The sequence below is a fragment of the Desmodus rotundus genome, chromosome 12 (genome assembly GCF_022682495.2).
Source record: "Desmodus rotundus isolate HL8 chromosome 12, HLdesRot8A.1, whole genome shotgun sequence".
NCBI lineage: Eukaryota > Metazoa > Chordata > Mammalia > Chiroptera > Phyllostomidae > Desmodus > Desmodus rotundus.
In genome coordinates, this window is record NC_071398.1 from 75,043,320 (window position 1) to 75,065,525 (window position 22,206).

General features: G+C 44.5%; 2 protein-coding genes across 3 annotated transcripts in view; one reads left to right on the top strand and one right to left on the bottom strand.

Moving 5' to 3' along the window:
• Positions 1-463: 463 nt before the first annotated feature.
• On the bottom strand, positions 464-15,559 carry NCSTN (nicastrin). 2 transcript variants are annotated; one of them, XM_024574884.3, is made up of 17 exons: positions 15,428-15,559; positions 14,160-14,264; positions 10,344-10,467; positions 9,789-9,910; positions 9,210-9,355; positions 8,314-8,464; positions 7,906-8,015; positions 7,283-7,435; positions 6,509-6,613; positions 6,265-6,342; positions 4,856-5,028; positions 3,325-3,427; positions 3,113-3,208; positions 2,728-2,815; positions 2,332-2,486; positions 1,891-2,103; positions 464-1,279 (listed from the first exon to the last, which is right to left on the bottom strand). In XM_024574884.3, the coding sequence occupies exons 1-17, from the start codon at positions 15,510-15,512 to the stop codon at positions 1,157-1,159; spliced, it is 2,130 nt and encodes a 709-aa protein (XP_024430652.1). In that variant the 5' UTR covers positions 15,513-15,559; the 3' UTR covers positions 464-1,156. The 2 variants fall into 2 exon arrangements, with proteins under 2 accessions (XP_024430652.1, XP_045038019.1); XM_045182084.2 differs by lacking the exons at positions 10,344-10,467; positions 15,428-15,559.
• The window catches only part of COPA (COPI coat complex subunit alpha), a 58,702-nt gene continuing 52,041 nt past the window's right edge, over positions 15,546-22,206 (top strand). The window contains exons 1-3 of the mRNA XM_024574875.4: positions 15,546-15,779; positions 19,067-19,180; positions 19,381-19,454. Of these exons, the coding sequence (XP_024430643.1) occupies positions 15,740-15,779; positions 19,067-19,180; positions 19,381-19,454 (228 nt within the window). The 5' untranslated portion in view covers positions 15,546-15,739. The remainder of the gene's footprint in view (positions 15,780-19,066; positions 19,181-19,380; positions 19,455-22,206) is intronic.

Here is a 22,206-nt window from a genome sequence, read left to right on the forward strand (position 1 = left end):
CTGTGCTTCTACACCTGGTGAATCTAAATCACACCTCAAATGCCTCCTCCTGTGTAGCCTTTCTAAATGTCACCACATTGCCCCAAGTCCCACTATGTGCTACCATGGCACTCTGGATATTCTGTAATTATTCCATTTATCACACTGGATCACACCCAATAGGGAGTGTATCTGTCTCTCCCCTCATCCCAACTTGGAGCTACTCAAGGGCTGTATTCCCTTCATCTCTGTACCCACACCAGTATCTCAAAGTGAATAAAGAAATATGTCTGTCAAACACAAAGGTGGGAAGAAACTGCTGACCTTGTTCTTATGAGACAGAGACCAGGGCTCCAGGATTCCAGCTGGTTTTGACAGAGCCTTATTCCTTGGGCCTCAGAAGACCCAGAAGAGAGCACAAGGTAACAATTTTGTGACTTCCAGTCTGGGCCGCTGAGCAAGAGAGCCCGGGACACATAACAGGTCATGTGGGATAATCTATTTTAATGAAACCCATTATTTATATATTTATACACAAACAAACAAACAAAAAAGGAAAACAAAAATAGATTTTACAGCTTAATACAAATGACAACTCAGCACTGTGGGCTGGAGGTGGGATACCCACCCAGCAGCATGCCCATCCTGATGTGCCATCTAAAGACCTGGAGACAGGACGGCGGGAGGGAGACACCAGGCTTGGCCCCCAGATCGCCCCATCCTCCTCCTCAGGGTTCCTTGTAGTTTGTTCCTGGCATTCAACCCTTCATGTCATTCTTCCTGGTCAGGAAGGTTGGTGAGTACAGGAGGTGGAGTGGGGAGTAGAGGAAGGTACAGGGCAGGATGGAAAGAGTAGTAGAGGAAGTATGAGGAAGGGTAAGTTATGGTGGGTGGCTAGGAGTTAAACAGAAGCTAGAAGCTTCTGTTTGTCATCCCAGAATCTGGCAGAAGGGAGAAAGAAGAAACAGGAAATGAGAGACTGAAAGGGGGAGCTGGGGAGGAAGGAATACTTGTTTTATCTCTCACTGCCTCTGTCGGACAGTTCCTCTTCTTTATGTTAATCCCAGTCTGAGCCAGGCCCAGAAAGGTTCCAGTGACAAACTAGTTGTTTCTGTCCCAGTGGGACAAATGATGTAGGGAATGAACCACAGAGCTGCAGGAAAAGCTGGGGTTCTCCTCAGAAAGACACAGCACCGGGCTCCCGGGGAGCAATGAAAAGGACATCGGCTTTGGCATTGATGCAGTAGGTGATGATGAGAGAGAAGACAAGGACGCCAAAGCCCACCGTCAGGGTGATGAACTGCAGGGGGGAGAGAGGTGCTCTGATTATTCTCTCAGTGCAGTCTGGGGTAATTGCTTGGGGCTGGGAGCCAGGACATTGGAATTCTGGAGCTGGCTCCAAGCACCAAATACTGAACAATCATAGGCAACATCTCCCCAGTCTGGAGACTTACAGTCTCCACATTTTAAAAGAAAAGCAAAGTACCTCTGTTCTTGCTTGTCTTGTATTACTTAGATTTTAAGCATCTTAAATGCAGGACCCATGACTTTGACTCTCCCATGGCAATTACATTACTGACTTACTTGTGACAGTACTTGATAAATACTGGATCGACCCATCCCAGCTATGCCAGGTGGGAATGCTGGTGGGAATGGAGCTGTGGAAGGACTACCTGGGGACTACAGGGCTAGCAGTGTCTCCTTAGGTCTCTATGAGAACGTATCTTCAGAATGAATACAGAATCAAATTATCAATGAAGATAAGCTTCCTAATGGGGCATACTAGCTGACAAGGGATAAATTTGCAGTAAGTTTTTGTGGCAAATCTGGGGCAAATGGGAAATGAAGGGATATGAGACAAGAAGCAACAGAGTCAAAGAGATCTGTGCCACCACCTGTCTCCCATCTCACCTCAAGCTCTTTGCTGGCTATCAGAAATATCCGGGCACGGATGTCTTTCCAGCGGCTCTCAGTCCATGTAGAGTACTCAGTAGAGCCCCACTGCCCGAGTTCAAAGGCAGGGGACAAGGCCCTGGCCAGTCGTGCCGTAGAACGCACACATCGGGGGAGCCGGTCCGTCTCGTTGGAGTTTAGAGGGCCCTGAACCCAGGTGTACTCATACAGCTGCACAGGAAGACATGCCAGAGCATGGGCTGAGGTGACCCTCTCTCACCCAACCCCTTTAATCTTTAGATGATCCTTTTTCACTCAGGCTACTGCCTGTTCGACACTCAAGTTCAGAGGGCTGCATCCCACCACCTCTCCATCCCCAGCCTTGGGTCCAGTTGGGCCCAGGAGATCCTCTAATTTTCCCAAGGGAAAGGGACTCTCAGGACACCCACTACCACTCACATCCTTGTTTTCACTGGGGACTTTACTTGGATCCTGGCACTGCTCTCGAGTAAGGTCGGTCACCTTGCCGGTTAAATTTGCCAAGGCACACTGTACAACGTAAGTGGCGTTGGTGGGGCTGGAGACAGCGATGTAATGCTGAAGAGGCCCGTCACCTGATTGGAAACCACAGGGAAGGGAAGGATTTGGTGGATAGATGGTGCAGTGCAGATGGGCAGAGACAGAGAGACCCAGGTTGGCCGGAGCCAGAGAAGAAAAGAGAAACAGAAAGAAAGGGAAACAAGGGGGGGAAAAGTAGAAAGGAGAAAGAAAAAAAAGTAAAGATTAAAGCAAAATGAAGATTTTTTCCTACCCTTTTCCTTGGCCAAGGGTCCCATTCCCACATCAGGTGCTTACCCAAGTAGGACCTTAGGTCCTGCCTGAGGATAGACTGGAACCATGAGTTGTTGGCTCTAACCAGGAAGCCATAGAGCAGGCGGGTGACCTAGGATTGGGACAGTGAGAAGAGAGAGCTCTGTGATTTGGATCCCATTGACAGAGTGATTAGTGGAGGTCCAGTCATGGAGTCGAAACCACACTGACCAGACAGACTCTGGGGCTAGGGGGACAGTGGCTGGCTCATGAGGGTACAGATGAGGCCCAGTCAAGGGCTCCCTGGGGTGTCAAGTATCCTCACAGGCACACATAGGCATGGGCATGGGAGACCAGGCAAGGGACATAAAGGCTGAGGCAGCCCGTGGTGTAAATGGACAGAAAGGAGTCAGGGCCCATTTGTTCTTACTGTTTGGGGATCAGCCAGAATAGTGTCGCTGAAGTTAGTTCCTCCTGCAAGCTGGTACAGTGCACGTCCCAGCACCGTGGCTACATCTGCAAGAGCCTGTGGTAGGTGAGGAGGGGAACTGAATGGCCCACCTCTCCTAATCCCAAATAGTAACATTCTAACCAACTTCTCTGTGTTCCCCATTACTCCCACCCAGCCCAGGCCAGTGCTACCTTGGCAGTGTCTGTCACAAAGTTCAGGTCCTCTTCAGGGCTCTGCCATTCAGGGTAGCTCACATTAATGTTCTCAGCAGTGTCATAAACGCTCTGGTAATAGCTGCCAGGAAAGCCAACATGAGCCTTGGCTATACTCATCGAGGGCCCTGCCCCTTCCCTCCCTCAAATGCCCCTTATGCAGCAACTCGGTATTCATTTTTCATCATCCAGGAAGGGTACAGAGATTAGTATCCCATATTGAAGAAGGTATGGAGAAAGGGGAGGTAGGAGTGAGGATGGCAATGGTTAGTTAAATACAAAGATTTTTCCAACAGACAAGGTAGAGTAGGTGAATAAGATTAGAATGCAGGAATCTCATCTCCAGGAGATCTTTAAACATAAGAGACACTTTTGTCATTTGGGCTGGAGATATAGGAGAGTGGCGAAAATGACTTTCAGTGAAGCTGACACACATTACCTGAGCAACTGTGTGACTGTTCTAGTGAACAATTCTATTGAGGGTGGCTGAAAGTAGAGGGAGATTAGCACATCTATTCACAGATACATACTACACTGGATCAAACTACCCCAATATCCCTTGGGGAGCCCCAAGGAGACAGATCTTAGAAGTAGGACTAAGAAAAGAGAGCTCCCAGCTTTTACCATCTATGAATGCCTCTCCCATATAGAATCAAGTCAGCCACGTAAGTCCAAATGTGTTCAAACGATGAATCACCCCTTATCCCAAAGTGGTATGGTTGACAAACTAGGGGAGGAGAATTGACCCTATGTACCAGAACTGTTGCTGCCCAAAATAAATGAGAAGTTGCTACTTGGCTGTACTCAGAGAACTAGAACCTAAGCACTGTCACTCAGAAATTCCTCTGACCTGTTGGAAGAGGAAGGGAGGCTTGGGGCTTAGCAGTCCAGCCTGAGTAAAAAGTGCCCTTTTAGTCCAGTGCTCAAGTTAGAGACAGTTTAGAGGCGCCTAAGACCAGAAAAGAGGTGACTAACAGGCCTCACCCCTTATTTCTGGAGCTACCTCAACCATAGGGGACACGATACCCTCACATTGAACCACATGCACTTACCACATGGCAACAACATGTGACATTTCAGAGTATGGTTTGCGGCACCCTTGGTGGGCCTCAGACAAGGACAATGCTTTGTCCTACACCTTAAGAACCCTATCATCATTCCAGTGCCCCTGTTTGAGATGATGCCCTCTACCAGCAGCCCTAGGTAATTTAAGCCCCCAGACAGCTTGGGGGAGGTGGAAGCACAAGCAAGGATTATACAGGAAAGGGCTAAGTTGAGAACTGTTTTCTAAGTTGAACATCAAGTCAAATGAGGGGACCAGGTTAGATATGAATACGCTACTGAACAAAGAACACAAACTGACCTGAGATTTTAGAGAGGGTGGTGTGGGGAGAGGGGACAGCAGTGATCTTTCTTGACACAGAAGTCATCTCTCTGTGGACCTTGGACCCTTGACTGCAGAACAGACTCCTTCCAGAAAATAAGAGGATGCAGGTCAGGTAACTCTTACCGGTTATGGAAGCTAGTAGCGTGGTCAGCAAGAACAACACCAGAGATGTTTCGAGCTCGAAGAAATCGCTGCAGAGAAGATGGTGGGAGAGGCTGGGACTGGTTCACCCTCCTGAGGACGACAGTAGGTACACCGGCACCACTCTTCTCCAATGTGGTCCGGAGATGCTCCACCTGGGAGGGATGAGGGAGATTAACTCATGAGAGGATGGGGAGTGGCAAGTGGGAGGTCTCTTTTAGGCCTAAAATGCTTTCTACTTCAAGTCCCTAGCTTGGGAAGTTGCCCCAAGCCCTTCTAGATCTAAATGCTGCAAGTATTTTTGAATCAAGCCCCTCTAATTTCCTGTAGCTCCTACCATCCTTTTAAAACTACAGCATAGGCACGCTCTCCCTCCCGGAAGAATGCCCACGCCTTTCTTCCCTCTCAGGAGTGCAACTTTACTTTTCTCTCTTAAACACTAAGGTCCCCAGGAGACTTGCAACCAGGGGAGCAGTGGGCAGCAGTTCACCCTGGGCTAACGCCTTGAACCTATCTCCTAGTCCCCCCTTTCTCTGACTTCCCAGTGGGCTGACAACAGCCCCACCTTGGCTCACTGTGACTTTTATGTCTCAGTGAGCCAATAGCAGCCCCATCTAGGCTCATTTCTTTCCTATAGCATGTATAGAGAGCCAAAGCAGCCCCGCTTAGACTCTCCTTTTGCTTCTTCTATCCTAGGTCCTTCCTTGTTTCACTGTCCCCAGCTTTAATAAATATACTCTTAAAGTAAAAAAAAAAAAAAAGGGCATAAAGGAAGAGGCCTGTGTTTTTTGTATTTATAGGTAAACCCCACTGTCCTCAGAACTCTGCCTTATCCTCAGTAGATGCTTCAGTTGCTATTTGTTCTGTAAAACTAGAGGAACAAATGATAATACAAAACAGGTAACCACGTTGGCAAGGGCTGTAGGAACCCAGAGCAGGGATGACACTGAAACTGCAGTGGCAGGAAGAGACCTCTTGGAAAAAACAGGCCTAAAGCTGGACATTGAGGGTATGGAGGAGCTTGAACAAGTAGTGAGGAAAGTGATGAGCATTCTGGGTCAAGAGTCTGGCATGCCAGGAATGGGGGCAGCATGGCCTGGACGACTAGAACCATGGGGCAGCAGGAAGAGAAGGGAGCCAGTCACCACCCTGTCCTAATGGCCAGCAATAGTTTGCTAGGCACCACATGATCAAAGAGCTACCCACGCCATGGAATCAGTGGTTCTTGCTGGGAAGCTGTAACAGTCATGGTGTTCACCCTTTAGCCAATACCCAACTTAAGGTCCTGTCTGACGGGCCTTGTGGGTTGTTGGGGATAGGGCCAGGTTAAGGGGGTGTCTGTATTCTGAGCTGTTGAATATAGAAGTGAGGGGGAGAGATGCTCAGATTACCTTGTTCCATACTGACTCATTTTTCTGAGACACAGGATCTGTGTGCATCCAAAGCTCTAGTGAATTTCTTAAGGCCACCTGGGGGAAGGATGAAGAAGCAATACTTATAGTCAGTCTGCTGAGAGAAAGGAGTGGGTTCAAAAGAGAAGTCAAGGAAAGAGGTGATGGTACCTGCAGGGAGGACAACAGAACAAAAGAAGAGGAAACTTTAGGAAGGAAGGGGACAGGGACACATGCTACACACCTGTCTCAGCTCCACGAATGAGTCAATGTTTTCTAACTGCACAGGAAACTTGCCCTTCTCCATATCATAGACCATTCTCGAGCTGCCAATGTAGTCAAAAGTTTCCTGAGAGGTAGAGATGGGTGAGAAAGGGAACAGAAATTCCAAAGGGTTAGGGCAACTTTGGCTCCTTGAGGCTAGATCAAAGCTCTCAGCATAAAGACTACACCATCTTATGGCATCTCAAGTGCTGGCTAGCTTTTGGAATCATTTGACTCTATCCTTTTCCCTACCTTGCCTCCCACCTTCGACAATCCCTCACATGTATATATCACATGACCTTTTGAGCCTAAAAATGGGTACATCAGCCTGAGGCAAACATCAGCTGCTATGTGCCTCCTTCCTGCCCCTCTCATACCTCTACTGACTCAGCCACGGCTGCTGTTCCCTTATTCCAGGGCCAGGCTGTGGGGACAGGGAGAAAGTTGGGAGCCTCAGGGCTCCTGAGTGGAAGTGAGTATAAAGGGATCCAGGGAAAATAGTAAAAGAATGCCTCAAGTAGATGGCATAAGTTGGGGAGAGAGGGGTGGGCAAGTACACCACTTCCAGGTCAGGGTGCAGAGCCTTCCTAAAATGGGGGACTCTGAAGGAGATACATGTAGACACATCCAGAAGCTCCCTGTTGAATAACAACTTAGGTCAAGTGTTAAGATCTTCCCCAGAAGATGGCCCCTCCCACCGACATCCCCCCAACTCCTATTCCTGGCCATTCCACTCAAGCCAGAGAGCCCTTACCCCTTGGAAGAAAACAAACATGATGTTGTGGGGTAGGGTGGTCACATCAGGAGCCTTGTGCAAAGCTTCAGCTGCAGCCAGCTGGGTGACGAAGGAGGCAACCGCACTCTCAGCCCCTGGGGCCACATTCCAGAAAAAGGAACGACTGTCCAGCTGGGTCCACCAAAAAAGGCAGGAAGGTACAGCTTGAAAATGGAAATTAGGACTAGGCCCCAGGCCCCTTCTCCTCTTTCAGTCAAGAGAATACTCATGTCCTGAAGTCCAGAGTCCCACAGCCCAGATCCCTCTCCATTTGAGGGTCCCCATTATAGTAACTATGAAACCTGGTATGTGCAACAGAGGCCTGCCTGCCCTTCCCTCCTTTTAAAAATTTTATTTATCTTTAGAGAACGGGGAAAGGTGGGAGAGAAACAATAATTTGTTAGAGAAAACATCAACTGGTTACCTCTTAATGTGCCCCAACCGAGGACCAGCCTGCAACCCAGGCATGTGTCCTGACCTGGAATTGAACCAGCGACCTTTCGCTTTGCTGGAGTTTGCCCAACCAACTGAGCCATACTGGTCAGGGCTGCCTGCCTTTTCTGTACCAGCCCTACCCACCCTGATCAGAGGCCAACACTTACCTGGGTGGCAGCGACCACAACCTTCTCATCCGGTTCTAACGTCCCAGATGTATTTATAGGCTTAAGCATGCTCCACACGTTGTAGTCGGACAGAGGATCACAAACGATTTCTGAGCAGGACACAAACAGTGAGACATGAACAGTGTAAAGGAGAAAGTAGCTAAAAAGAAGGTATGGAAGTCCTCTCTGACCAGTGCCCCATGGATTCTGGGAGTCACATTCTCTGTCTCCACTGCCACAATCCGCTTCAGTGACAAGATGCAACTGTTGAGAACTATTTCCACTTCTCCCACCAGTGCTCTCTGCCTGTGCCCACTCCTTCCCTACAGGTCTCCCAACATTCCTTGGCCCCTTATCACCACCCTTATCCCCACCCAGCACACCCAGCATGTCTTGGACTTGCCCTACCTGGGTTGATGCTAAAGGTGCTCTGGATAGAGCTGCGTCGCATGCAGGTGACAGTGCTGATGACAGCATGCATGTGTGAGAAGAGCTGCATGGCACACAGTGGGAAGGCTGGTGCTGAACCATTCTGACTCAGGTTGTGATCTCGATAGCACTAGAGGGGAGATGGACCCCACTGAGGCAGCTAGCTGGAGAGTCCCTCCCACACTTCCCAGAAAGAGGAGGGCCCAGCTCTTTTCTGAAGCCACTCCTACACCTGTCCCAGAGCTATGGCTGTCCGGTACAACCATGGGATAAGGTCAGAGAGAAAAACTCATCAAGAGGTGTGAAATGACTTAGTTGGGGCAGAAGAAATCAACCTGTATCAAATGACCTGGCCCAATTTGGAGTTTCAGCCACTGTTCCTAATGTGATTTGATGCAAACAGCACTGAACTGGAGATCAAAAATCAAATTTAAGACAGCTTGAACATCAACTCACCATGTTAACTTTGGATAAATCTTGTAACTGCTCTGTGTGTTAAAATGAAGAAGCTAGGCTAGAATTGGAGAATATTAGAACTGAAAAGAACTTCAGAAATTACTGAACTGAATCTCTCAATTCCTAGTCCAATGTTCTTTTTACCATAATAGGGGTTCTTAACCAGGGCTCTCTATACTTTGTTTCATATTAAATATCCTTTACATTTCCTTCCAGTCTAAAAACCTTTAATGCTGTAAAGGCAGGAGAGAAATGGGGGGAGGGGGGGGAAATGTGAGAAAAATTAATTTCTTGGCTCTTCTTGAAGCAACTGTCTTTCAGAGGGTGTACTAATAGAATGAGATTCCTTCCAAACAAGAGGAGAGCCTACAAAATAATTCTTTCTAACTGGAATTGCTAGGAGCTGGCAGAGTTATTACCTGTTTGATGACATTGGTTTCATTTTCATCTTCAAGAAGAAAGATGGGGAAACTGAAGTCTTCATAAGCCAAGCCATCACCCAGGTAGTTCCACTGTATTTCCCTGCAGTGCGCAAATTCTGGCCCATAGGAGTTGGAGTACACACCTAAAGAAGAGGAGGGGGCTAGAATGTTGGGACAACAACCATTTAGGAACCAGGTGAGGAAAGCTAAGATATTATAGAGGCAGAACTAAGAGTTCCAAAGAAAGGGTACTCAAAGAAGCAAGCATCAACCTATCATCACCCACAGTAAAATAGACACTGGTATCTGGGAGCCATAGCTGTCCAATTAAGGATCTGACCATGTGACAAAAGTGAAAATGGAAGGTTAGTGAAGAAGAGGAAGCGGGAGAGGGAAGGGAAGAATGGCAAAGACAAGAAATGCTATCTTCTTTTTGAGAGTCAGCTGCTCACACAACATACAAACACAGACACACAGACAGATACCACCCCCCACACCCATACACAAAGACATGAGAATGATGCAACAATAAACTCTGGGTGACAGTAGGCTCCATTGATCCTTTAGGGCTCTTACCAAACCCATCATTGGGGCACTGCACACTAGGAGAGAAGCCTGAGGCAGGGCTGGGTTTGGCCAAGGACACTGCAAGACCAGCAATTCGACTAGTGCTACCCTTCAGCTTCTCCATCACCTTCCTAGAACAAGGAGGGAACAACATGAAGGAAGATAGGAAGGTTATCAGGCAGCCTAATATCTTGCCTCTAAGGATAAAAACAAATGGGGAATTTGGAGAATCAAACTGTTGACTTATTTCTTGCCTTTTCAGTCTCTACCTTCTGAGAGGACTATTACCCAATCTGAGCTTGGGGCTTAATCTCATCTACTCTGTGTCTGAGTGACCCTGTGCACTCCTCCTCCCTCCCTGGCATCTTTACTCACCAGAGCTCTACTTATAAGGTCATTGAGGTAATTCCTTTCGATGGTGTATCTTTCCTTCTGAGGCGCACCCCACCCCCTATTCCTGATCAGACCAGGAAGCCAAGGGAAATTTTCACTCACAAGTGAGGACTGTTCACTGAATTTTCCACTCTCTACATGTAGTTTCCAGCAGACACACCCAGTTTTTACCTGGTAAAGAGCGTGCCCTCCAGCAGAACCACGTAAGGGGGGTTGGGGCCATCAATCAACACCCACTGCAGGTCCTCTTCTTTTTCCACTACGTGAATAACCCCTGTGTCCCCACTAATGGAAGCTGCCAGGACAGAATGGGTCAAATTAAAACCCCCACAGTTGGCAATTCTGACTTTGCCTCACTGATTCTGCAGATCATCTATCCCCAAACATGTCACAAGATATCTGGGTTAATACTGTCATGTCTAGACTTGAACTAAAGAAATGGAAGACCCTCATTCCATGTGAGGACTACAAGGAGGGAATGGAGGACAAAAGAGCCCAAGAAGTCTATGGCCTCAGGAGGCTTTGTTCATTAAAGGTCAGAAAGGCTCTGTAATCTTCACTTTCTTGCCCTCTTCCCTCAAGCTTATTTAGCCAAATATATGAGATCCTAGGACAGCACACATAAAGTGTTCAAACCTGTATTTTCTCTAGAAAATGGCAGGCTCTAAATCTCTAGCTTGTGGTTCTACCATTGAATCTTCCTTTGTGAAAACGTATGTACAGATTCCATTGGCCTCAGTAGCCTCCATAGATCTCCATTCCTTTGCCCTATTTGAGAATAGCTTTACTTGCTTTTGGCCAGTTTTAGGTAAAGTTTATCAAGAACTCTGAGGTCTCCAGAACACAGTTTCCCAACTGAGGCGCCTTAAATGGATTAGAGACGTGCTTATATTGATTCCCCACATTTCTGAGGAATTAGGGTTCCCAAAGACCATAGGCTGGTCACTCCCAGTAAGGAAGAGACTCATCCATTACCCCAGGATGCCCTACAAATATCCATTTCTATATGAGCCAGAATCCCATTTTCTATGTGTCTCACGACATGACAAAGATGGGGAAGCACTGTACTAGAGGATGGATGACCCATAGTACGCAATACCTTGAGTTCTATAGAGTAGTACCCCTCAGGTCCCTAGTGATCCATGTAGAGACATCATAGGGTCCCTCCATGAGTCTCCTCCTCACTGAAATTTGGATGTGTTATTCACAAATTGTTTTAAAACAGTAGTTCTCAACCCTAGCTGTGTATCAGAATCACTTTGGAGTTTTAAAAAACACAGGTACTTGGGCATCAGATCTACTAAATTAAAATCTTTAAAGGTGAGGCTCAGGTATGTGTATTTCCAAAATATACCATGTGTTGTTCTTTAATATACATAGCCAGGAATGAGAATTATGGTATAGATCAATGCACAGAAATACTTGTCATCTGCATGAAACAGAAACCTTAAGCATTGTCACACTGCCAGCCAGGAAGCATTTTTCTCCCATGGGATCTGGTAAAATCTAGACATGACAGCAGGTCCCCAAAATTCAACTACGTCTTATATACAGTAAATATTTAAGTTCATGTTGACAGTAATAAAATATTTAAGTATCTTGTTGACAATAATAAAATATAGAGGAATATAATACTCTGGAATAACCTTAGTAATGACCTACCTACCAATAATAGTTTTAAATAAAACTAAAGACAATAGTCCTTGCCAGAGCATTTAAAACATGAGCAAAGGAAGAGCTTGTATTCTTCCTGAAGGAGGACAGGAAGAAAAGCTACGACATTAAACTTAAAAAACCTGGATTCTGCCCTGGCTGGTGTGGCTCAGTGGATTGAGCACTGGCTGGCGAACTAAAGGGTCTCCAGTTAGGGTTGATTCCCAATCAGGCCTGGGTTGTGGGCCAGGTTCCCAGTAGGGGGTGTGCAAGGGGTAACCACACATTGATGTTTCTCTTCCTCTCTTTCTTCCCCCTTCCCTTCTTCTAAAAATAAATAAATAAAATCTTTAAAAAAATAAAAAAGCCTGGATTCTGACTTGGGTCCCAATGAGTGACTATGTGGTCTTAAGTAACTTGCTTTCTTTCTCTGTACCTTCAATGAAGAGAAGTTTTTCCATCCCTATTTATCTCATATTGTGGGAATACATTAATAAAGGAAGGAAGGAACTAAAAGAAACCTACATAAGCTCTTTGAGCAACTTAAAAGGGTCCAATACAAATGGAACGTTATAATCATAAAATTAAACCCGGGTCCCTTTCTCCTTTAATGCTAGCAACCCTAATTAAAGAGGGTATAGCTTGCTCAGGACAGAAAGATATGATGAAAAAAGTCTTATAAATGAGCAGGTTGAAAAGGAAATAAGATCTTAATTAGGAAGTGGCCAGAGTCCAGCCCCTCCCCGCTTGCTTCTCTGTATTGGCACTTGGCTACTGCTCTGCTTCCCACAGGTTTGCCCTAAGAACATGCAGCAGAATGACTCATTCCCAAAGGTTGTATCTTTGACCCAGCTCCAGGAGGCTGGGGTTCTAGCCTTTCACACTTGAGTGGCATTCCAGCAAGACCTGCACTTGGATCTCAGCCCACAATGGGCCTGGTTCCCTTCTACCCACAAACCCAGTTTAAGAACTAAGTCCAAATAAAATTTTATTTGTAACTCTTTGGAACCAGTTAATCTACTCCCAGCACTTCCTGTAGCAGAGACATGGGATGATGAACACAGAGTATGGCTCAGGGAAGGATGGGTAAGAAAGTACTAACTGTCACCTTGAGCAAGTCTTTCACTTCTCAGGGTTCCAGTCTTCTCCTACCAAACTGGAAGGTTTCAGGAAATCACACAGTACTGCTGACAGCACACTACTTACTCGTCATCATCAATAAACATCTGCTAAAGGCAGTGTGACTTTCAGCTTTGTACAGACAGGTATATACTGTTTTCATAAGAGTAAAATGAAATTCAGAGGTGACCAATTTGATGATGAAGGAGCCAAGATCTGATTCTATTTCCTGCTTACCAGCAAAACTACACTCTGACAGAGCTACTTACTACCACAGAAGAACAAAATCTGAAAATAGTAGGTTAAGCAGAAGAGGAACTGAGATTCAGCCTTTAGATCACAACCTTTTCTCCCTTCCAGAGTTTTATAATCATGTTGTCATGATACTCTGTTTTGAAACACATTTATAAAGCATGAAGACAAATGCAAATGCTCTGATAACTCCTCTTGCAATTGTAAGGCTTTCTCAATGCCTTCTTTTCAAATAGTTCATTGCCTTTAAAAAGCCCATTTTGGTTCTAAAGATATCAGAGTGCAGGTGATAACTGGACTCCTTAGAGCACAGGGGGCAAACACAAGGGCCATGGGTTGAATCCGGCCCTCCACCTTGTTTTATCCGACACGGCACCTTGTTTCTACCCAGCGGCAGCACTGAGCTCCTTGCCCGTAGTTAAGAAGTAGTTACATTCATACAGTCTTAAAATTACATTCTGCCCTTTGAAGGCAACTGCGAGGATGATGTGGCCCCTGGTAAAAATGAGTTTGACATCCCTGCCTTAGAATATGAACCTACTTCCTCCATAGAAAATAGCATAGTTTTCTACTTAATCTTCTGGCTGGTTAAGAGTCCTTGCTTAGAGCCCGGACCACCAGGACTCAAATCCTAGCTTCAACACTTAATAGCTGGATGATATTGGAAAAGTTACTCAACTTCTCTAAGTCTCAGTTTCATCATTTATAAAATGACATAATAATAGTAGCTACATCATGGGGATTAAATGAGATGCATGTTTAAGAACCTTAGTATGCAGCATTTACTAAATGTTAGCTCTTCCTTATTATCTTGCCTGGCTTTACAAAAATGGTTCTCTACCAGCTTCCACCCACATAACTTAATTTGTGTGCTGAGACTCCCAAGCAGGACTTGGATCTTTATATCTAGGGCACAGACTGAAATATCAACAGCCATGAACACAAAGCCAAACCTGAACTCACAATGGCAGCCAATCTGATGAGTGGCATTGAGCAGACGGACACAGGGAGCTGTTTTATTTAAGGGGATGTAGATCTTCCTCTCCACTGAGTTTCCCCCACACAAACCTGATCAGAAAATAAAAAGTGTTAGAAAAAATTGATAGTACTAACCTCCACTTTGTCATTAGCTCACTGTATGGCTTGGGAATGTCATACTTTCTGAAATGGGACTAATGTCCATTCTTCTCACTTCTTAGGCACATTATTGGGACACATAATGCCCCTAGCTATGTGCCTCAGAGGACTATTGCAAATTCTACATAGAGCAACTGACAGTAAAGTTAATAGAAAACTTCATTTGTCAAAGAAAAGGCATTTAACCTCAGATGTACCAGCTTCTGGTTGCATGGGTGACCACGCTTCTCCTTTTCTGACCTATGTGTATATTACTAGTTAGTTAATAAAATGGATTCCAGTCTAAGAATATAGATTGCAATTTAAAAGTTCTTTGAGACATTTTTCCAGGAGTCAAAACAGATTTGGGAGGAAACTTATGCCACACACCTGTCAGTTAATCTATCACCAGTAGCTCATTTGTGTGTGCCCAGTGTGGGGCAGCTATAGTTTCTCCTCTGGGGATCTTTGAAACCAGTGTGAATTTGGGGGAAGGTATGGTCATGGTTATATATTGACATGTTTGCATTCTAAGACTCGACAAACTAGAAAGCCATATACCATTATAAATGCCTCAAGTTCCCTGAATTATTGTTTCACGGTCTAAACAGTTAAGAATACTCATATACTACTTTTGTTTCACTTTGCTGATGAAACAAACAGGCAAGCACAGGGGCGCGGGTTTACGGTGGAATCAACAAAGAAAAGAGGCATCTACTTTCTTAATAAACGCTGCACTGCCCCAACAGAACGAGGCTGCTTTCATCTTGAAACGTCTAAACGAGTAGAGAAGGAAGCTAAACTGACAAATGTCCTTTTTGATTGTGGGTGGGGTGCCTGTGGCACTGGGGCAAAGGAAGCATCCGGATAAAGTCGGAGAGTCCAGGAGGTCTGGAGGAGGAAGTGGGGCAATCCGACGTGCCTCTGGGGAGAAGGGACCTTTAGGTCCAGGTACCGGGGGAACTTCTGTCTTGGGAACGTAAGAGAACAAGGATTTACAGGACGGGGGGACAGAGGGGCAACAGGAACCAGAAGGGAGACGGCGGCGCCCGCGGCTGGGCCGATCCGGAGGGTGCTCCTCACAGAGTGGAACTCACGGGTGGGGGAGGCCTCACCTGCCAGGAGGACGCAGAAAGACAGACGGCGAAGAAGAACCCGACTTTCCAAGCCGGCCACAAAGCCAGCCCCAGCCGCGGCCATCTTGCCTCTCGGCGGAGCGGAAGCCTCTGCTCCCCTCCCGCCCGGTAGTGGCCTCTCTAGGCTCTCCCGGGCGCTGTCTCGGTTGCCCGGAGCTCCAGGGACCGGAAGTTTGTGAGCGGAGGAGCTTCCGGGGACCGTGGCTGAGTGCCGCTGACGTGGAGGCGACTGGAGGGCGTCAGGGAGTGGCGGAGGTTCGTATGAGAACCTCGGAGCCGCAGGCCTGAAGGATGCTAACGAAATTCGAGACTAAGAGCGCGCGAGTCAAAGGTAGTGCAGTACAAGAGGGGGAGCACAGGACACGGGGGCTGGATGTCAGGGGCGGCGCTGTCAAGGGGGAAGAAAGAGGGTAGAGGTGTGGGCCGAATTGGCCCCCGGTAGGAACCCCGAGGAAGGTGGGCGGGAGAGAGGTTAGACCTTGGCGGGGTGTTCTTCAGCCGACTCTAATTTAGCGTGTTCTCGCTGTTTGATAGACCTGTAGTGGTTCTCACACCTCAGGAGATCCTTTAGGCCCGTTCCCTATTCTTTCCGTTCCCCTTCCTCCTCACCTATGCTGTGTGTTCAGCTCCCAAGGCCCTGTGTTGGCTTTTGATGACCGTGTTGTAGGGAGTGTTCCAGGGGACTGAGTCTCGACCTTTGCCATTCTTACCCAAGTCAGTAGCTTTTTCGGTGATGAGCAGTGGCTACCTCACCTAAGGAGGCCCTGGCTGCACCAGATTAACATCGTGTGCCTCCACTGGCCTTTATTTCCTACCTGGAAACAGGACATAGAGGCCTGTAGCCCCAATAAAGTCTGAGCCTGATAAGGTTGCCTGGACGCCTAGTTATATTTGAATTTCAGATAAACAATGAATAATTTTTTGGTATTGTTTGTGGTTTACCTGAAATTCACATTTAACTGGGCATCTTTATTTCCTACATATAGCAAACTCAGAGCTTGAGTATCAGTGGTTGTGGTGGAGGGCAGATGGCTGAAACTGTAGGAGTAGTGTCTTAGAATGTTACAGTGGAAAAGGCAGAAGAGTAGGGTATTCTGAAACTGGGAAAAGATATGTATCTTGAATATTTAGTAAGATGGAACATAGCAAAATGGTTAGGAACTTGGCCGTTGGAGTCAGTGGGCTTGTTTTGGAATGCGAAAATATCTATGACCTTGGGCCACTTAAGATTTCTAAATCTATGTCCTCATCTATAAAATGTGAACAATTAACATTCTCTATGAAAATGAAAAAGTATATGAAAAATGCTTATTACAGTGCCTGGCACAGACTCAGGCTCAGAAACTAGGGGCCATTTTTTAATGTGAGAATAGATTCTGAACAGTTTCTAAGTCTTGTGGGAATGTGATCATGATGAGTACTATTAAGAATTCTTGGATGATTGAAATGGATCTTTATAATCCTTGTATTTTCTGCCCATAATTTTTTATTGGGCAGTAGAGGAGGAAAGTGAGGAAAAAAATGTTTTCAGGATATTTGAGAGTTAATATCCATTAATAAGTGTTCCTCTATCATAAAGGTAAGAAGGGAACAAGCTAATGGAAAAATATACAATGTAAAACAAGAAATGTTCAATAAATGCGTGAAAATATTATACACCTTGCTGTATACCTACAACTAATACAAAATAATATTGAATGTAAACTAATTTTAAAAAGAGAGAAAATTAAATCTTGATAAAGTTTTAAAAAGAACACAAAAATATTATACACCTCACTAGTAATGAAAGAAATGTGAAAAAGAAAGTGAGAATACCTTTATTTTTTTGGCCTTAGATTAGTAAAACAAACAAAATAAGTAACTGATAATATCCCATGTTGGCCAACATGTGCAAAATGGGTACCTTTACAAAAGTCTGTATATTTATACATTTATTTTGCAGTCAGACAGTATCTGCCAAAACATTAAATGCACACACCCTGTTCTGAGCAGTCCCACTTTCAAGTCTTTAGCCTAAAGCAGTAATAATGCAAATAGTCCGTATATGTAGAAGTATCTCAATTTTGCCCTGTTTTCTGATAGACAAGAGTTACAGGGGGGAAGCTTTAATGCTCATCGTTAGAATAATTTTAAGATGGTACATTTGTACCTTGTAGTCACTAAAAAAATGAGGTTTTGCTTATATATAGTACTTAGATGTAGTGAGATCCATGATATATAGTTAAGTAAATAAGTTTGCAGGAAAACATTGTTATCTCCATTTTCATAAAGTGATATGGTCTACATTAAAAATGTGAAAGAATACACTCCAAATTGTTAGCAGTTGTTACCGTATTTTGCCATGTATAATGCACTTCTGTGTATAATGCACACCCACGTTTTTGGCCCAAACTTTCAGGAAAAACATCTTGTTTTAATTTTTTTAATTCAATTTTTTTATTTCTCTATATTTAAATGCTTGTTTATTGTATTACAAAGGAATTTTAGCATTTATTTTTGAACATATATGTTACAAGAAATTTTATATAACAAATAATACAACCAATTATTGTATTCCAGGGTATTATTTTGCATATGGATATTGTTACTGCTTTTTAGAGTTATACTTTTAATGCATACGCATAAATAAAAGAAGTAAAAACATTTATATAGATACAGAATCAGTACTACCCATGTATAATGTGCATCTTTATCTTTCTCTCAAAAACGTGGGCAAAAAAGCACACATTATACACAGCAACTATGGTACTTCCTTCAACTTCCGTTTGCAGTCATGATGGAGTAATAGAGACCAGATTTATCTTCCCACCTTAAACAGCTGCACAACTGAATAAAATGTATAAAACAAAGTATTTCAGACATTGGATGACAGTCACTGCAGGAAAGTCATTTTTGAGAGAAGGGAAATAAACAAGATGAGTCCTATGATTGTTTTTAGCTTAGTACTTGGAGTTTTCAGGCTATAGTAGAGGGAGGGGAGTAGAACCTTGGGGTCTCACTGAGGAGATTAGAGTTTAGAGTTAAGGGAAGCCAAGACAGCTAGAATTGGCTGGGCAGAATACCAGAGAAGAGGGAGGTGCTCAGAGAAAACTGGAGTTCTGCAAGGAATCCTGTCAGGCCTTTGAGTACTAATTCATGTGAAGAAGGGACCCAAAGACTGGAATGGAACTGCTGGAGAAAAGAAGGCAGATTACTCCCTGAAGTTCACATAGGGCTGAGAATAGTTAGTGGTCCTACTAGCCAGGATGGAAAGACCTCCTTAATACATGGCATCATACAGAGACCTCAGAAGGGTATTTCCTTGACAGTAATGCCGGATTTGGCCTATACTATAGGCTGCTATGGACCCACCCTAACAAAACTTAAAAGCAAGACTCAAAAGGATCATCTGATTCCAAGTAACTTAACTGCATCCTAAAACAAAGCCCAACAATATTTAAAGGAATATAACAAAAATCCAGCACCTCATAACATAAATTAACAAAGTCTAGCATCCAGTGAATGAATAAATGAACCTAGAATTAACCTAGGCTGTTCCTTCTTAACAGAATTGTCAGAAGGTGAGGCTGTGGGGCTTACTTCACTCACTGGATCATTCTCTGTCCCCCCACCCTGCAGGGCTCAGTTTTCACCCCAAAAGACCCTGGATCCTGACCAGTTTACACAATGGGGTCATCCAGTTATGGGACTATCGGATGTGTACCCTTATTGACAAGTTTGATGAACACGATGGTAAGATAATAGTTTCTAGGAGGAAATTAAAGATGTAAGTATATGTTTTATTCTGGAATAGTTTAAGCCTTGTTTGACATTAATTCCTTTACGATTAAAAAATGTGGAGGGGTTAGAACTGAAAAATTCTGAATAAGGATCACCTTGGAGATTAGGAAGCGTAGCTCTCTTTAACATATATTGCCTGCCTTCTTCTTCAGGTCCAGTCCGAGGCATTGACTTCCATAAGCAGCAGCCATTGTTTGTCTCTGGAGGAGATGACTATAAGATTAAGGTACAGAGGATCTGTCATTATTGGGATTAAAGAACAGAGAATGTGGGGTTTGGGAATTGTGGAAGGGTCTATAAAAAAGCAGTAGTACATTTTACTCATACAGAGCTCATGCTTTTGACAACGTTATACAGAGCACTTATTCATCAAGATTTGTTGAATGTTTACTGTGTACCATACACTGTTTTATTTTTTGGGAATTCAAAAATAAATAAGAAATGATCTCTGGTCTTCAGGAGTTTTTATTCTACTAGAAGTGATAAATATATACCAAAATAATATCTGTACAGTTTAGTGAGTAATGCAATAGAGAGATAACAAAAGTGAAATATGGAAGAGCAATTCAGGTACAAAGACAAAAAAAGGCATGACGTAGTTGGATACATTTAAGAAACTTGTAAGTAGTTTTGTGTGGATAAAATCTGGAGAAAAGGTGAGAGATAGTGATCTTAGCACTTCAATGTGAAGTGATCATGGAGTTTGCAGCACTCAGCAGTTTGGGTGTTATACAGATAACAAGGAGCCACTAAAGGGGCTTACATAGAGGAATGACACATTTTTTAAAAAGATACTTGGTTCCGGCCAAGATGGAGGTATAAGTAGGCACACTGTGCCTCCTCGCACAACCAAAAGAAGGACAACAACAATTAAAAAAAAAAAAACAACCAGAACTGACAGAAAATTGAGCTGTATGGAAGTCCAACAACCAAGGAGATAAAGAAGAAACATTCATCCAGACCGGTAGGAGGGGCGGAGATGGGCAGCCGGGCAGAGAGGACTTGAGGCAAGGCTGTGGCTTGCCAAACCAGTGAGGTGGCGGATTGTGGAGTGGGGTGGGCAAAGCTACAGCTGGCCGGTGAGGCAGCAGCTGGTGGACCAGGTGAGAGACAGTGCAACCCAGAGTTCCAGCGTGGGGAAATAAAGCCTCAAACCACTGATTAAAAATACCTGTGGTGATTGAGGTAGCAGTGGGAGAAACTCCCAGCCTCACAGGAGAGTTTGCTGGAGAGACCCACAGGGTCCTAGAACGTACAAACCACCTGGGAAGCAGCACCAGAAGGGCCCAGTTTGATTGTGGATAGTGGAGGGAGTGACTGAAATCCGGCAGAGAGTGGAGCAGGCACCATTGCTCCCTATTGGACCCCTCCCCCACATATACAGCGGCACAATGCAGCTTTACCCCACCTAGGTGAATACCTAAGGCTCCACCCCTTTACTTAAAAGGTGCACCAAGACAAAAAAAATGTCCAAATGAAAGAACAGATTGAAGCTCCAGAAAAAATACAACTAAGCAACAAAGAGATAGCCAACCTATCAGATGCACAGTTCAAAACATTAGTAATCGGGAAGCTCACAGAATTGGTTGAATTTGGTCGCAAATTAGATGAAAAAATTAAGGCTATGCTAAGAGAGACAAAGGAAAATGTACAGGGAACCAATAGTGACAGGAAGGAAACTGGAACTCAAATCAACGGTGTGGACCAGAAGGAAGAAAGAAATGTCCAATCAGAAAAGAATGAAGAAACAATTCAAAAAAATGAGAGGCTTAGGAACCTCCAGGACATCTTTAAACATTCCAACATCTGAATTATAGGGGTACCAGAAGGAGAAGAGGAAGAACAAAAAAATGAAAACTTATTTGAACAAATAATGAAGGAGAAGTTCCCCAAGCTGGCAAAGGAAACAGACTTCCAGGAAGTCCAGGAAGCTCAGAGAGTCCCAAAGAAGCTGGACCCAGGGGGAACACACCAAGGCACATCATAATTATATTACCCAAGATTAAAGATAAGGAGAAAATCTTAGAAGCAGCAAGAGAAAAGGACACAGTTGCCTACAAAGGAGTTCCCATAAGACTGTCAGCTGATTTCTCAAAAGAGACCTTACAGGCAAGAAGGGGCTGGAAAGGAGTATTCAAAGTCATGAAAGGCAAGGACCTACATCCAAGATTACTGTATCCAGCAAAGCTATCATTTAGAATGGAAGGGCAAATAAACTACTTTTCAGATAAGGTCAAGTTAAAGGAGTTCATCATCACCAAGCCCTTACTATATGAAATGTTAAAAGGATTTATCTAAGAAAAAGAAGGTAAAAAGTATGAACAGTAAAACGACAGCAAGCTCATAGTTATTAACAACCACAACTAAAACAAAAAGAAAAGCAAACTAAGCAAACAACTAGAGTAGGAACAGAACCACAGAAATGGAGATCACATGGAGGGTTATCAACAGGGAAGTGGGAAGGGGAGAGAGAGGGGAAAGGTATAGAGAATAAGTTGCATAAATGGTAGGTAGAAAATAGGTGGAGATTAAGAATAGTATAGGAAATGTAGAAGCCAAAGAACTTATATGTATGACCCATGGACATGAACTATAGAGGGGGAATGTGGGAGGGAGGGGGTGTGCAGGATGGAGTGGAGTAAAGGGGGGAAATGGGACAACTGTAATAGCATAAACAATAAAATATATTAAAAAAGATTATTTGGTGGTAGTGTCAAGAGAATATTGGGTGAATTGGGCAAGACTGGAGGCAGAAATACTAGTTAGGAGTCCATGTGAGAGATGAACTGAGCCTGAGCTTAGGCAGTAGCATTCCAAATGGAGAAAAGGATCAATGTAAAAACTCAAGGAAATGAATCAGTAAGTCTCCAACATGCATGGATGTTGGAGGAATGGTAAAGGAAAATAAATGAGATTACTCTATTTATCTCAGGTTTCTGTTTGGGTCACTGGGTAAAAGGGGTACCATTAACTAGGAA

What these genes read in the sequence shown, in the direction of transcription:
- NCSTN (XM_024574884.3), bottom strand. Translation starts at nt 15,512, where the DNA reads ATGGCCGCGGCTGGGGCTGGCTTTGTGGCCGGCTTGGAAAGTCGGGTT. An exon ending in GTGCCCCAATGATGGGTTTG is followed by an intron (nt 9,356 to 9,788) that starts GTAAGAGCCCTA and finishes CCTCTTCTTTAG; the next exon opens with GTGTGTACTCCAACTCCTAT. An exon ending in TGTTTGTTTTCTTCCAAGGG is followed by an intron (nt 6,614 to 7,282) that starts GTAAGGGCTCTC and finishes TCTACCTCTCAG; the next exon opens with GAAACTTTTGACTACATTGG.